Here is a 14344-nt window from a genome sequence, read left to right on the forward strand (position 1 = left end):
GTTTTTTTCCCCCCCGATCTGTTGTTCTGAATTTCCCCCATGACAGCTGAAAATACCTGCCTTCTCATTTCCTGAATCAACCTGTTTGGACACGTAGGACTGGCTGTAAAAGGCCATGAAAGCAGAGCACCGCTGGAACAAGCTGGATCGAGTACTAGGATGTACAGACGCAAATGTCACACAAGGTCATGCAGGTACTTTAAAAAATCTCATCCTGGCACAAAGCCTGGGATTCACTGATGTCCACAGGCTGTGTTGCCATGTTCTCAATAGCACCAGAACGTCACAGGACAAGTCATGTGAAACTGCTCTTCAGTGAGAAAAACACTCCTAAAACAAAGATGTCAAATGACTGTGGGATCACACACTCAATTATGGTCTTTTGTGTCAGTGTGCACTGGTAATTCTTGCGCAGGGATTCATGGTGAAGGCACCAGGAACACTCTTGTGCTTGAAACTGCCAATATCCATACACTGGTGGTATCAAAATCAACACACAATCTAGCAGTGCTTTTAGATGAACCCCTCACTGCATTTAAAAGCGTTGCATTAGAGGTATTCTGCTGTTCTAATTTGAAAAACATGTATTTTATTACTGTTTTAAGATTTCATATATGATTTTATAGAGCACTATGTAAGCTGGCCTAACATTCTCCAAAACAGTAATCCTTAACCCAGAGTCAGGAGCTTTACGAACGAATTTTCATTTCTTCATAAATTATTTCTTCCAAGATTAGGAAAACACAAATCACTGAATCCACTTTGCTGATTTGCCACATTTTTCTGAAGGACAAACAAGAACATTTCTCTCTGGAGACTGAAATTTCAACATCCATGTTAGTTACCTTTATCCATGAATCAGAAACCTGAACTTAGTTTGGAAAAAGCACATCCATTTTCATGCCCATATCCTTAACACATGTTTAGGTTACAATATTCCCTGTAAATATTGTGTGGCTCTATTTTTAGCTTATACACGTAGGCAATTCAAACCAGGTCATAATTAATCTTAACAAACAAAACACATGAAGAGTGGACAGACAGTGTTTGCGTGTGTGTAACTTGGGTATGTAGCTAAGTAGCTTAACCCCACAGTCACATCATGGGTCAGCAGCACTACCAAGCACAGAGCTCAGATTGTTCATATTCAAGCTCACACTGGATCCCACAGATACTTCTAGAGTAACTGGTTGTTTATTTAAATGAGTAAAGTATTTCCTAAAAAAAAAAAAAAAAAATTATTAATGTTTCACATTCTTAGTTCCAGTGCTTCATTTCCCAGCATCACACATGCATGGGTTACACAAACATAGACAGGGCCAGAAAAGCTAACTTCTTTTTGTATTGTCAAGACAGTTTGATTTGTTTCTTCTCCAAGGAACTTGGAAGCCAGTAAGAAGGAGAAGTGCTGGAAAAAAAAGAATCTAACCTTATGTGCAGAAGGAAAAATGAGCAAATAATAATGTTGGCCCTTCAGAGTCACTTCTTTTTGAGTTTGCACTGGATGAATGCTACAATACAATTTTGTCACATTCCCACAAGACTTTCTGATTTGGAGTAGGTCTAAAGCACTACTGTGCCCACTGAAAAAACATACCACAAGACCAGCCTCCAGATTGTCCAGGAAAATTCCAGAAAAGCCACCAATCTTGCTGGAATTCATAATGCAACCCTACAGTTCTAGGTACTCCAAGCAGAATGTGATCAGGTAGTAATGGCTGAAGACAACTAGATCCAAATAAGCTGCTGTGTTTGGGTTCAACATGGCTGGATCTCTGGTAGCCATTTCTTCATTGCATTTCTTTTGTTGTTGCTTTGGTTTCAGCATTGTTTTTTGCTTTGGGAAGTCTTTTGCTTGTTTGTTTGTTTTTTAGTTCAGGCTTTTATTACTACAATAACAAAGCTGTAGGCATTGATTTATGTGAGGGGGTTTTTTTAACTGGACATAGGACTTGTCACTTTCTTTTCTAGATCATCAGCTACTCACCACTGGTGGGCAGCTTTCTAACTGATTGCAGATGTCAGTGTATTGCTATTACCACACAGAAATGCCTATCTCACCTTGACTCTGCCAAAGGAAAGACAGTGCTCTAAACAAGGTAGCATGAAAGCACATCTCTGTTACCATTTTCACAATGTGTCTGTGCCATTGCTACAAAAAAATGGATCACCTGCTTTGTGTGTTGCAGAGGGACAATTGCAAAGGGATTAGGATTCGGTGACAGGAACCTTAGCTTCACCACAAGAAATAAAACTTACCTCAATCATCACAGATGGCAGAACTTGTAGTTTTAACTTTAATGAAGCACATAAATGCTGGTTACCAGGTCAAGGCCTCCTGAGCTCACTTTTTTTCCAAGTATGTAAAGAGACAAATTGCCACAGAGGATTTACAGTGTATGTACTGCAGCAGAGACCAAACAAGAGATGCCACAGCAGAAGAACTGAGGGAGGTACCATGGCTTCAGGAAGCCTGCAGCCCCATCTGCTCCATATGGCTTCAAACCCGCAGGGGGTTAATACAGAATCACAGGATCTAGCTCCTCCACAGAGACAAAACTACGGAAGTGACTGTCTGCTTGTGGATATTTTAAACAAAAAAGAAAACATATGGCCCTCTGGAGCTATGCTTGCTTTTTCTCCAGCTGGTATGACACAGAGAACAGATAGCCTAGGCCTACAACTAAATGCAAAAGCTTTATTCCAAGGAGCAATTAGGGAACAATCTAGGGAACATGCTTCAATTTAAAAAGTTCTCAGATTAGAAAACAGAAACAAAAAATTTGAGAATGTTCATGTATCCTAATTAGTAAAAACTTTTAACAGCACAAAATATCTTAGCCCATTCTCACCTGTGTGACTCATATTTCTGCAAACTAGCCCTTTCTTACCTGTGTGACTAATATTTCTGCAAACTACTAAGGACAATTTAGAATGAAATAATTAAGCCCAGCCTTTTCTTTCACAGATGTTAATTTGTAATTCTACACATACACCTGTAATGAGCGAAAATTAAAACAGAACAATGGGCTTAAAATTCAGAAGGCTGAAAAGAAAGACCAGCAATTTTATTTATAAAATCATAAATTTCTTTAAAAATGTAACCATGTGGATTAAAACCACAATTATAATAAATAAATAGTCAACAGCAGTCACGATGCACATCTTTAAATTCAAGTCTTGAAACATGCTGATAAATACTTCAGAGTACAAACTCCTTTGGTAGTCTGGGCCCAAAGGCTGAGCCAGTGTGTGCAGACACAGCCCACCGACTTCTGAACCCCTGCAGGAGTGCCCATGGCTCGTAGGGAGCTGAAGCTGAGCACTCCCCAGGGACAGCAAGGCCAGGGGGGATCTTAAGAAGCAGTCCAGCCTCTGCCAGAGGATGAACTGTGCCTTAAACACTGCCAATGTGTGAAATCTGATTGCACTTTTATACTAAAACTTAAGTAAATGATTTTATAATGTTCTCAGGAAATGTACTGCAGGGCTTTGCAAAGTCACCATCATTATTAGTTTCTCCTAATGCCTAATTTGAAGGTAGGCATTTACCTCTTGTCCTATGAATAGGGAATTTGGAGAAAAAAGGTTTGGTGTTCTTTTTTAATGTCTTCTCTGCAAAAGTTTTTTACAAATGTGAATACTCCTTTAGTCCTTGCTCCTGCAGACTAAACACACCAAATTCCTTCATGTTTTACACGCAAAATAATGTTGTCTAGCACTCTCATCTTTCTTGTCTCTCTCCACACTGGACTCCTTCCAGCTAGCCCCCAGCCTCCCTCAAGTGTGGTGCCTGAAACCAGATACAGTATACCAGCTCAGACCTCATTAGAACTTATTAGGCCTAATTACTGTTAAAGGTTATTTCATGTGAATTTAATGGGGAATGTTTATTTATTCAGTCTAGTATGAAATTTGCTTTTTCATAAAAACATAACATTATTGACCCATGATTAACTTGCCACTCACTGGAATCTGCATGTCCTTTTCCACAGAATCACAACTAGTCTGGTCTCCTCCAATCTCTTTCTGTTAATTACTTCAATTCAAGACTTTACATGACGTAATTAGGATTTACTTCATTAAGGGCAAATATAATTTCAGTAATTAATGTAAGAAACTTCTTGTTCTAATCTATTCCTCCAATACATTTTCAGCTTTTATCACCAATAATTACTTGTAAATGAATTATCTATTGCATAATCCAATTTATTTTATAAAGGATATCAATGAGCATAAAATTGTTTTCAGTAAAGACCTCCTTATTACATCCTCCTATGTGACAGTGAACTGTTAACAACAACCCTAACTACAAATCACTCTTGTAGATCCTTTTAAACTACGCTTCCTGCATTGGCTATGAAAATATCAAAAGCAGACTTTACCAACAGCCCCTTACCAAAATCACCTTTCCAGCTTCCCCATTCACAAGTCAATTACTCTGTGTGAATCACAACCGTCTGTCACAGAAGGAACTGTTAGGATTAATCTCTCATGGCATTTTCCCTTTTCTCTGAAATTATGTATTAAAAAAATAAAAAGAGCTCTCAAATTGAGAAAGACACACAGAAACTATTTTTCCACAGGATGAACATCAGAAAAAACTAAAATGCGTATTTCAATTTGTGAAATTTCAATTTGCCCTAAAGTGGCCCACATTATCTTACACATCGCATAGATCAAGGGAACAGATAGGTGTCCTTACTCAATTCTTATATGTTCTTTAACAGAAACGCCTACTTCTTCCAGATACACTCCCTGCACCTAGATTAAGATCCTGAATCACAACCACACAACTGGCCAATCACAACTGGCCTCTAGTCTTTTACAGACTCTGGTGTATTCTCAGGATCACTCCAGTGGTGAATGGAAATTCTTTTCCCTTCTGCTACATTTTAGTGAAAACACTGCTGTACAACACAGGCAGAAGTAGTAGGTCTTTAGTAGTCTATTTTTATGTACAGGTTATGTTATATAGATGATATAAAAGGTTAGTGATGGACACATGCTGGACTAGATTCTTCAAAGACACTCTTGATGAAATCACATTAGGTAACTCTTCAAAGACAGAGAGCCACGCTTCACAGACTTGATGGAGGTCCTGATTCAAATCCATTAAAAATCACAGCTATAATAGATTAATCTAAACCACTTCATTTAATTGGTTTGATCTTTAATATTGTACTTGATGTTACAAATAAATTATAATATTTAATTTATAAAATTTTCACATTTCTTTGTAAAACCAACAATAGGTTTAAAGTAAAAAGAGCTTTGTTGCGGCAACAGCTTTGTTTAACTTCAACAAGATTGTAAGATTTTTTTAAGAGTAGAGAAATGTGTAAACATAAATATTCATGATTTTCTTCTGTACACATCTGTGTAAATTAGTTGATATAAATATAATTTACTATAGAAACATTTTTTGTTTGTTTATGGTACACACAGTTCTATACTGGCATCACATACTAGTTGATTAATCCTTCAAAGAGCTGGATTTATTCCTTTTGCATTCTAACCCCCAGTATGTCCATTGCCAGCAGTGGACTTCATGTTCAGAGAATCAGAATTACAGCGTCAGAAATCTAAAATTAAACTTCAGTACAAGATTATAAATAATCAAAAATGAATGTATTATTTTAATACCATAATTGTCAGACATTTAAAGGCCATGATCCAAGCCAACCAAAACCAATGACTGTTTTTTCATTGACTTAGCTGAAATTTACCCGCAGTTCCCAGTCACTGTAGATTCTCATTTTAGTTTTGCAATTTTGTTACAGCATGAAGAGTTAAAAGTACATAGTATCAGAGCTTCAGTGTAAGAAGTAAAGCCTCCAAGTCTTTCTGGGCCTCTTTATCCTGAAAGAAACAGACAACCATGCATCAACTTAGAAAGGATAAATCCCTTCACTTGCCTAATACGTGCCTATCCACATTTCTTTACTAACAACAGACATAACACACAACTGCAACAGCCACAAAATGTAAAGACTGCATAGTAAGTTAATTTATCAGTGAATACAAAAATAAAGTTTGAAGTGAAAACAAGAGCCAGATGGAGGCCCTCCCTTTACAGCTCTGTTAAAGCACTTAAAATGTTAGCCCACAAATAGCCTTCTCAGTAGACTAGTAAGCCCTTCAGCTTGGGATATAACTTTCATTGGTGTACTTTGCATAAAATATTGCCTTGCCCTATACCTGACGTAATCTTGCATCCTGACCACATGCAGTTTTACCTAAAGATGTTCTCTGATGTTTGCTAATGATTTACTATGCAACTAAGAAGAAAACATTGGGAAATGTAATTAATGACATAGGTCAGATTGTGCATACAGCCGTACCTACCTGCAATAGCCACCATGGGCTGACTGCACCCTCAGGATCTTCCAGACCGGGCTCTGCCTAGGCTATCAGGCTCACGGCAGAGTGGGGAAAGTTAACCTGCTGTGCTCAGAGCCAACACTACATTGTACTCCTAGGGCAGCAGGAAAAGGCTCCTTCTAGGCCAATGTTTTAAGTGCACAGTCTGCATGGGTTGTTAAACCTAAGCCAGGCCTAAGACTGTCACAGGTACCCAGTGACATATGTTTTGGCTATTCCATGTATAATCTACTTGGAAAGGGGCACATGCATATAAGCATGTAACCACGGTACAAAAACTCCATTATTCTACTTATTTTTAAATGTCCCCTGGATATAATCTGCTTCCTTTAGCTGCTGCTGCAAAACTTCTAGCTTGCAAAATGCACCCCGCTTTAAAATCACATTTCTAAAATGTCAGCATCTCATGCCTGCAGGCTTGTAAGGGTTCAAACAACCAACACATGCACCCATGGATATTTAACAGTGCAAGTGCAAAGTGCCTGCACATGACAGATTTTGTGTAAGTATTTCTAAAGACAGGGACCAGTAATGATAATGCCACAGGATATTCTGAAAGAAAATACTGTAGACAGTCAGTGAAGTAATCACTAAATTTCAGGATCACTTCATTACCCAATCAACCAAAGAGCTGGAACAAAATACAGAACATTTTAGAATATATTTTATGGGTGAAGAAATTCCTGCTTCTCTTTATTTTGGTTAGTTGTCTATAATGTCATGAAGGAACAGAGAAGAATATTGAGATGATAGAAACCATATGCCAGACATGTCAAACTACATCATATTATTGGTCTGCATTAAGGCATTAATACATTAGCTGGACACTTCTCTTGGAGTTACTGCCTTACTCCTACTGGCAACAATAGGCTAAACTATCTGCCTAATCATTTATCAGAGGCCTTAAAAGGCACACACCGCAAAGCCAGTAAACTCTTGCCAAAATAGTCTAACAGAAGGAAATGTCATATGGCATTAAGCACCCCTTAAACTCCACGTCACTACAGGCTGTCCGGAGCACCATGTCGTTACTTTCAACAAAAATTGAAAAAATCAAAATTTTCCCTTAATTCAGGGAAGATACACCCTTTTCTGTACTGACTGTGGTCAACTTGTGAAAATGACTCTGAACTCCATTAAATAAAAAAAGTCAAAAGCCAGACATTGTCCCATGCCAATAAGAAATGGGAAAGTTTCACTGTATCTGGTTGCACTCTTATGACACTTTCCTAAGATGAAAATTATAAAGGTGCAGGTTTTCTCATATCTGAATAGTGCTCAACATTTCATGAGTTGATGGGATTCTTTACTCACTTCGCAGGGTACAGCATTTCAAAAACATATCTCTGAACAACTTTGGATAATTGTCTCTCTCTTTAGAAGTAAAGGATTATATTGGGCAATGAGTTTTACAAGTTGCAAAGGTCCAGAAAACATTGGGCAATCTTCCCTGAATCTTCCTCTGGGCTTAGGAAAAAGAACGGAACAAACCCACGATTGTTCTAAGAACTGTCTGGAGAAGAAATTGCAAACGTGCAAAGCGTTCTACCTCTGGTTTGCCAGTTCTAAACAGGACTACATCAGTCAAAGCAGGAATTATTGTTGCAAACTGCTCAACGGGTTGCACGAATTGAGCCAGCAGCTTCCAGTCAATAAGAACTCGTATGGCAAAAGCATTGAAAAAATCAGTAATGGCATTAAAAATAAAGCTGAGAATGGTCAATGAAGGGAACTATTATGTCACCTTTGGAGAGAGTCCTTCCAGAACAAGAGGTGTGTCATGCTAAAAGGAGAGAGAAGCCACAACTCTGTTCAATGTACTAGTTTCTGGTTTTAAGGGTGAAAACTTCATTATTGTCCAAAGTTTGACTGCTAATGGAAAGAAAAAGCCGTAAATTCTGTCTTGGGCCAGCTCTCTTCCTTGTTGATTTCTGGGTCTGTGGCTTTCTGAAAATGAACAATAAGGTCAGGGGGTTTTTTGGTTTTTTTTTTTCCTCCAGACAGCAGGCTCTCTCTTTAGAGGGTGGCAAGCAGGAGAAGAGGTGCAAGTTGTAGGAAGAATGCAAAATACTTGCGTCAGTCCCATTTGTTCACCCTGAGGCTTCATTCAGCACTGACTGAATACACAGCCATTTTCTAGCTTGTCCTTCTACTGTCAAGACTTACATTTATTAAACACTCCTTGTATCATTTTCAGAGTTGAATATGAGTTCAAAATATTCTACAAAGTGGTACACAAAAGGTATTCAAATTACAGGGTCAGGGACTGTATTTTGCCTTATTCCTATTTTGCTGCTTTATTTTTATGTTTCATAATTCACAGGAGACATGCACAGGAAAAAAAGACCTGGGAGGCCAGGGACTGAACAAGGGGTGAGAAGCAGTTGAAAACAAGAGCTATAAGGAAGAGAAAGCTGGTGGGAAAAAGGGAATGTTGGCTTAACTGAATGTAGTCACAATTTGACAGCTCATTTTTGCTGAAAAAAAAATTACTGATACATACACATGGAGAGTTACATATATAAATGTGCATGTAAAAATTAAATGGTAATTAAAGCCAAGACAGAAAGATAATGATTTTACCTTCCATCTCTGCTAATTATTTCCTTATGTGCTAACAAACTCAACACAGGCACTGCACATGTGTGCACTTGTTGACAAAGTCCCAACTGTCAACAGAGAACGATACACCCCCATGGCCACAACCAAAATGGTTACACCAGCCAACGAAAACATAATTGTGTGCAACCACTGCCAAATCCCAAGCTGACAAGCATCCTGTAGGGTTTCACTGAAGTCAGCAGGGCAGCATGGTATATTAAATAAGCTGGGCTGCAAGGGTGGTCCAAAGCTGTACTCTGATACGCAGTAACAGCAATGAGGTGCTGAGAGACACTCCTGCTTTTGGGTACAGCTGTATCATTCCCTCACAGCTCCAGAAGAAATCCTGGACTGCAGTAGAAGAGACTCACAAACATGCACAAGGGTTTTAGAGTGCAATAGCTCTTGGGGACAGTATAAATCATACAAAGCTAAATGCTATCCTATCCCTTCTCAGTTTCCTGACAGACTCTCACAGATGGTGTGACTGTAGTGTGCACTAACAGTTGTATTATACCATTAGTCTTCTCCTTCGATATTGCAATACACCAATGCAGACATCCACGTGCTGCCCTCTACATGACTGCTGTATGTCACAAGCCAGGGCATTCTATGTTCTTTCATATTATCACTATCTTCTCTGGGGATTAACCATAACTTCTCAAGGCTTTTAGGATCAAGGCAAGCACAGCTTTAAAATATGCAGCTGTCAATAATTACAGATTTTTGGATATTACTTCAAGTAGCAGGAAAAATACCCTTTCACACCCAGAAGAATATGAGTAAACAGTTCAGCTTGTTCAAGGACTACTGTTGAAAAATTACAAAACCACAGAATACAATTCAGAATAGTTAGTAGTCATGTAAATTTTTAATTGGCTAGTTCTTTCCTGACTTGAAAGACTAAATTTCACCTCTGATCTGGTTTTCTTTTACTATCATATACAATGTGGAACTTCTGGTGTTGAAGACATTCTACTCTTTCTGTCCAGCTGCTGCCTCTTCCATGATGGGACCTGCAGCTTTTCTTTCTGCACAGTCATTGCTGAAACAGCCTGAACACACTCACACCCAGTTACAGCCCCTTCAAAAAGGTGCCTGCCAAAGCTTTCCTTCACCCTGTTTATTGCCTCCAAGACAATATATTTCAAAATCCCAGGAGTCTGACTTGGCCCAGGTACTCTACAAAAATTTAAAATGGGTTCTTGCCAATCTGTTTTGTAATCCTGGAGTGGACCACCACCTCTGTGAATACTTCTTCCACTCTGCCCCTGCATCATCAGAATGCCAGTGGAGGAGACACACTCCATACTTTGGGAAACTGGCTGCTGACCAGTCTTGCTGGACTAAAGAACTATGCTAAAGCTGTGTTAGCATTGATAGGATGTTGAAATTAATACTGTGTGATAGTCAGTTTAATCATAAATACAATAGGCTTGGTATTTATCAGGATAAATTTCATGCTTATGTATGAAACTGTGACATCACCAAAAAATATCTTCATCACTTTTCAGAATCATTCTCAGAGGGGGAGAAGAAATAAGTACACAGTGCAAACAAACCTTTTTTCAAGGACTTCAAAAACATGCAGATAGAAAATTGTTCTGATCACTAAGATAGAGAAAATAGACTATTCTTTAAAGTGCAAAATAATCTAAAATTATTATCTCAAATTATTTTAGCAACTCTTTAACAAATGTCTCATTTTCCTCTCAAATTTTACTTTGAAATTTGCTTTCTTTATAGTAAGTTTTAAAAAAGTGCATTCCCTGAGCTTGAAGCAGTCACATTTGTTGTATACGAAACCATAATTAAGGAACAGATTTTTAAGCATACTTAGGAATATTTTAGCTTTGAGTTGGTGGTAGCTATTAGGAAATTCTTGTTTAACTCCAAAAACAATATTAGCAGGAAAACAATAGCCTAGAATTCAAAATGAACACTTCCATTATTTTTCAACTGAAACACCATTGACTTTTTCTGGCCACTTGGAGGACAAATGTGCAAAAAATCTAAAGCAACAAATATTCTCTGAAAAGAATGACGTATTTGAGCTGAAGATGTGAAAAGAAAATACTCTGGTTGATGAGAAAACAAAAACGCTTTTATAAGGTTAGCCAAATTCCTCAGTTTCAACTGGTAGTTTTTTTTCAAAAACAAGTCATAATTTGTAACCTTCATTTTAAAAGCAAGAATAAATTACTTTTTTCTCCTCAAAATCTTACTTAGAAGGACAGATTACAATAGCAGCTTCCAAGAAGATCTGTTGGAAATATCACAACTCATATGTCTACTCGTATGACCAATCCATGGTGGCTGGAGTGGGTATTTCTCGGAAAATCTTGAAAATCCAGATTCACAAATGGTCTGTTGGAACAGAACAGCTGATGTGTGCTGAAATTTATACTCTGACTTCTCTTCCATCCCTCTGTAACTCCCACTTTTTTTCCTTACAGACAATATTAAAAATGAAATTAATAGCCAGGGAGATCAATTATGGTGTTGTAAAAAAAAGTGTAAGAAAATTTTATGAGCACGATTTTTCCTCAGCAACTGCATTCTTGTGTAAACATTCAGCCATTGTTGCTGCCTATTATTACATTTATCACCTCCTCCACATGAGTTTCAGATGTCACTGAGGTTGAAGGCAGTCTTTAGCAAGTCTCTGCTTCCTGCCATTCTACACCTGTAAGAAGTAAATGCCATAATCATGAATTTCTGTAACATTTAAATCTCTCTCGCTTGTTATTTTCAACTCTGAATTGCCATCATTTCTAATTACTGGGAAGGATGGAGTGCACAAAATCACCAGTGATTCTGTAAAACACTTCCTTAGCTTTAGGGAAGTTCTACATTTTAAGTAAGACTTTCAGTAACTCAGTGCAAATAGATTTCCTTTCATTCTTCCTGCTTTCCTGTCTTCATTTCTTCCAAGACTACACTTTTTGTAATGCAACTGCTGCTTTTCAGATTTTTTTTTTTTTTTGTAATAGACTAGAACCTTGAAATTTTTATCTCTTTCTCTGCTAGGCTGTTAACACACAGAGAGCTTACTAGTCCTACAAGCACCAAGTTCATTCTCATGCTCATGCTTGTCTCCAGACACAAGAAAAAATAATTCTGTGACTATTTTACTTTATAATCCTACATTGAGACTTGAAATTCTATGAGTTCCAGCCTTGAAAACTTCCAATAATCTTTATTGTAAACAAGAAATTAGGGTCTTATTCCCCTTACAAGCAAAGGACCACATGTTTAACCATACACACACACACAAACACACACCCACACCTGTTCTGTCTTTCTGTATGCAAGACAGACACTCATGATTTCAAAATTAAATTACACTTTTGCCTTCAAATTTAAAAAAGTAGTTTTGTTCCATCACAATAGTCCCACCACATCTGGTTTCAACAGCCCTACATGTAGTCACACTCAGCAAGGCTTTTAGCACACTACAAAGTAATAAGTCTCAGTAAGGGTAATGCAACATCCACTAGATGAACAGAGCAGCTGTTAAGCACTTAACAATAACTCACAGCAGCCCTGAACATTGGGACCTCTTTTACTGAAGGGGCAAATGTTTCCCAGGACCCTGAGGTTATCCACCTGGAAAGCAAACAGAAAAACTGGACAGTTTAATGTCCCATGCACCTCCAGCAGTGAAGTACCATTCTACACTCTTTGTGGCCAACTGTGCGATTCATTGGAGGTTTTTATTTAGAGAGGAGAGAGAAAGGTCTTTAAAATTGCACTGTAATATCAGCTTTGTTTTTCCAGATGCAATGTGAACCAAAGCTCACATATTTCCTTTTAAAGTACAAAAAACCCCCCAAAAAACCAAAAACAAACCACCCCAAACCCCCCAAAAACAAACAAAAAAACCAAAACAAAAACCCCAAACAAAAACAAACAAACAAACAAAAAACCATCAAAAACCCAAACAAAACCAAAAAAACCCATAGACTGGTAAGTTAAAAATGTACCAAACTATTTTTAAAATCTGTCCTATTTTTAAAAATCCTCCTGTAATTTAATTTACAGGACTCACTCAATCAGAACTCGTTTCTTTTTTCCTAATTTCTGTGTATCCTTTCTAAGATTAGAATAGGTTTGAAACAGGCCATCTGATTTTTTTTTTCTTTAACAAGAATTAGCTATGTTTGGAAGCCCCTTTACCCCTTGAATGAAAACAAATCCTGTAAATGGTAGAACAGATGTACAGAAGGGATATTTGGATGTGACATAACATTCAAGACAAAAATAATATCACTTAACTAGAAATGTTACATGAAATGAATCCTAGAAAAAGTGTCAAAGAAGTGTCCTGAGTTACAGCAGCTGAGAATTCGACCTGAGGATTAAAATGAGCTATGGGCTACTTTACTGAGTCCAAGCACCTCTGATTCCCGGAAGTCACTGGAAACTGTGGATGCTCAGAAGCAATAAAAAGTAAACCATTGTCGATGATTATTTTTCTGCAGGATGATTTGTATCATGAAATACTATACGTTTCCTCAATGTGGCATCTTTCCAGCAACTTTGTCTCTCAATCTGCTCCTGATTTTATGCCTTTACACAAATACATGTTTCTCAGTAGAAGCCAACATTTAAAAACAATAAAGGAATTCCCCTGCTTGAAGAAAGAGAAAACTCATATGAGAAACTCTGATTACACTTGGGAATGATGGGTTTCACATGACTGTGACAAAATACCACACTGCTGACAACCTTGAGATCCTGAGCTGTGGCAAACAGAAAGAAATCCTCAGACTGTTGCTGACCTGTGTGCTTTTTTCAGACCATGAACCCCATCTTCTACAGGGCTGCAGTCAATTCAGGCACTTTATTAGCATCTGTTTATTACTCTCTCCCCAATGCCTCTTCAGTCTTATTACAATCTCTTTCCCCTCTTAAACTAATCTCACTAAATGTTATTCCTACATACAGCTCCAAGCCCTGAACCACTTCACTTCCAACACTGATTTTCCCAAAAATCAGTAACAGTCTTTCTGTAACACAATAACCAAAACAACATGTAATATTCAAATTCAGATGGGATTTGAGGTAACAGACAGCAACAGCAGAGTTCACGTTCCAGATCTCCATTTCACAGTAATTTCTTTCAGTGTGCACTTGGGTTTTTTTACCCTGTGCTGAGTGCTTGGTTGGTTCTTATGAAATTGAATTACATATTACTGCCCTAATGCCATATTCTTCTAGACTCTTTTTTTTTTTCTATATTTAACTCAAAACACAACGCAAGTAAACAAGACAAAGGGGACATATCTGTGATATCTATAGAACTAGTCAAAACAGGAGATGTCAAATCATCTTATCCTCGTCAGATGGGCAAGAA

General features: G+C 37.8%; 1 protein-coding gene across 3 annotated transcripts in view; it reads right to left on the reverse strand.

The window, feature by feature from the left end:
* Window positions 1-4894: 4894 nt before the first annotated feature.
* The window catches only part of RMDN2 (regulator of microtubule dynamics 2), a 50881-nt gene continuing 41431 nt past the window's right edge, over window positions 4895-14344 (reverse strand). For all 3 annotated transcript variants that reach the window (XM_066178590.1, XM_066178589.1, XM_066178588.1), the window contains exon 11: window positions 4895-5862. In XM_066178590.1, coding sequence (XP_066034687.1) covers window positions 5809-5862 — 54 coding nt within the window. In that variant the 3' untranslated portion in view covers window positions 4895-5808. The remainder of the gene's footprint in view (window positions 5863-14344) is intronic.

The sequence above is a fragment of the Chamaea fasciata genome, unplaced genomic scaffold (genome assembly GCF_029207755.1).
Source record: "Chamaea fasciata isolate MVZ Bird 193981 ecotype frontalis unplaced genomic scaffold, bChaFas1.0.hap1 SCAF_3, whole genome shotgun sequence".
NCBI lineage: Eukaryota > Metazoa > Chordata > Aves > Passeriformes > Sylviidae > Chamaea > Chamaea fasciata.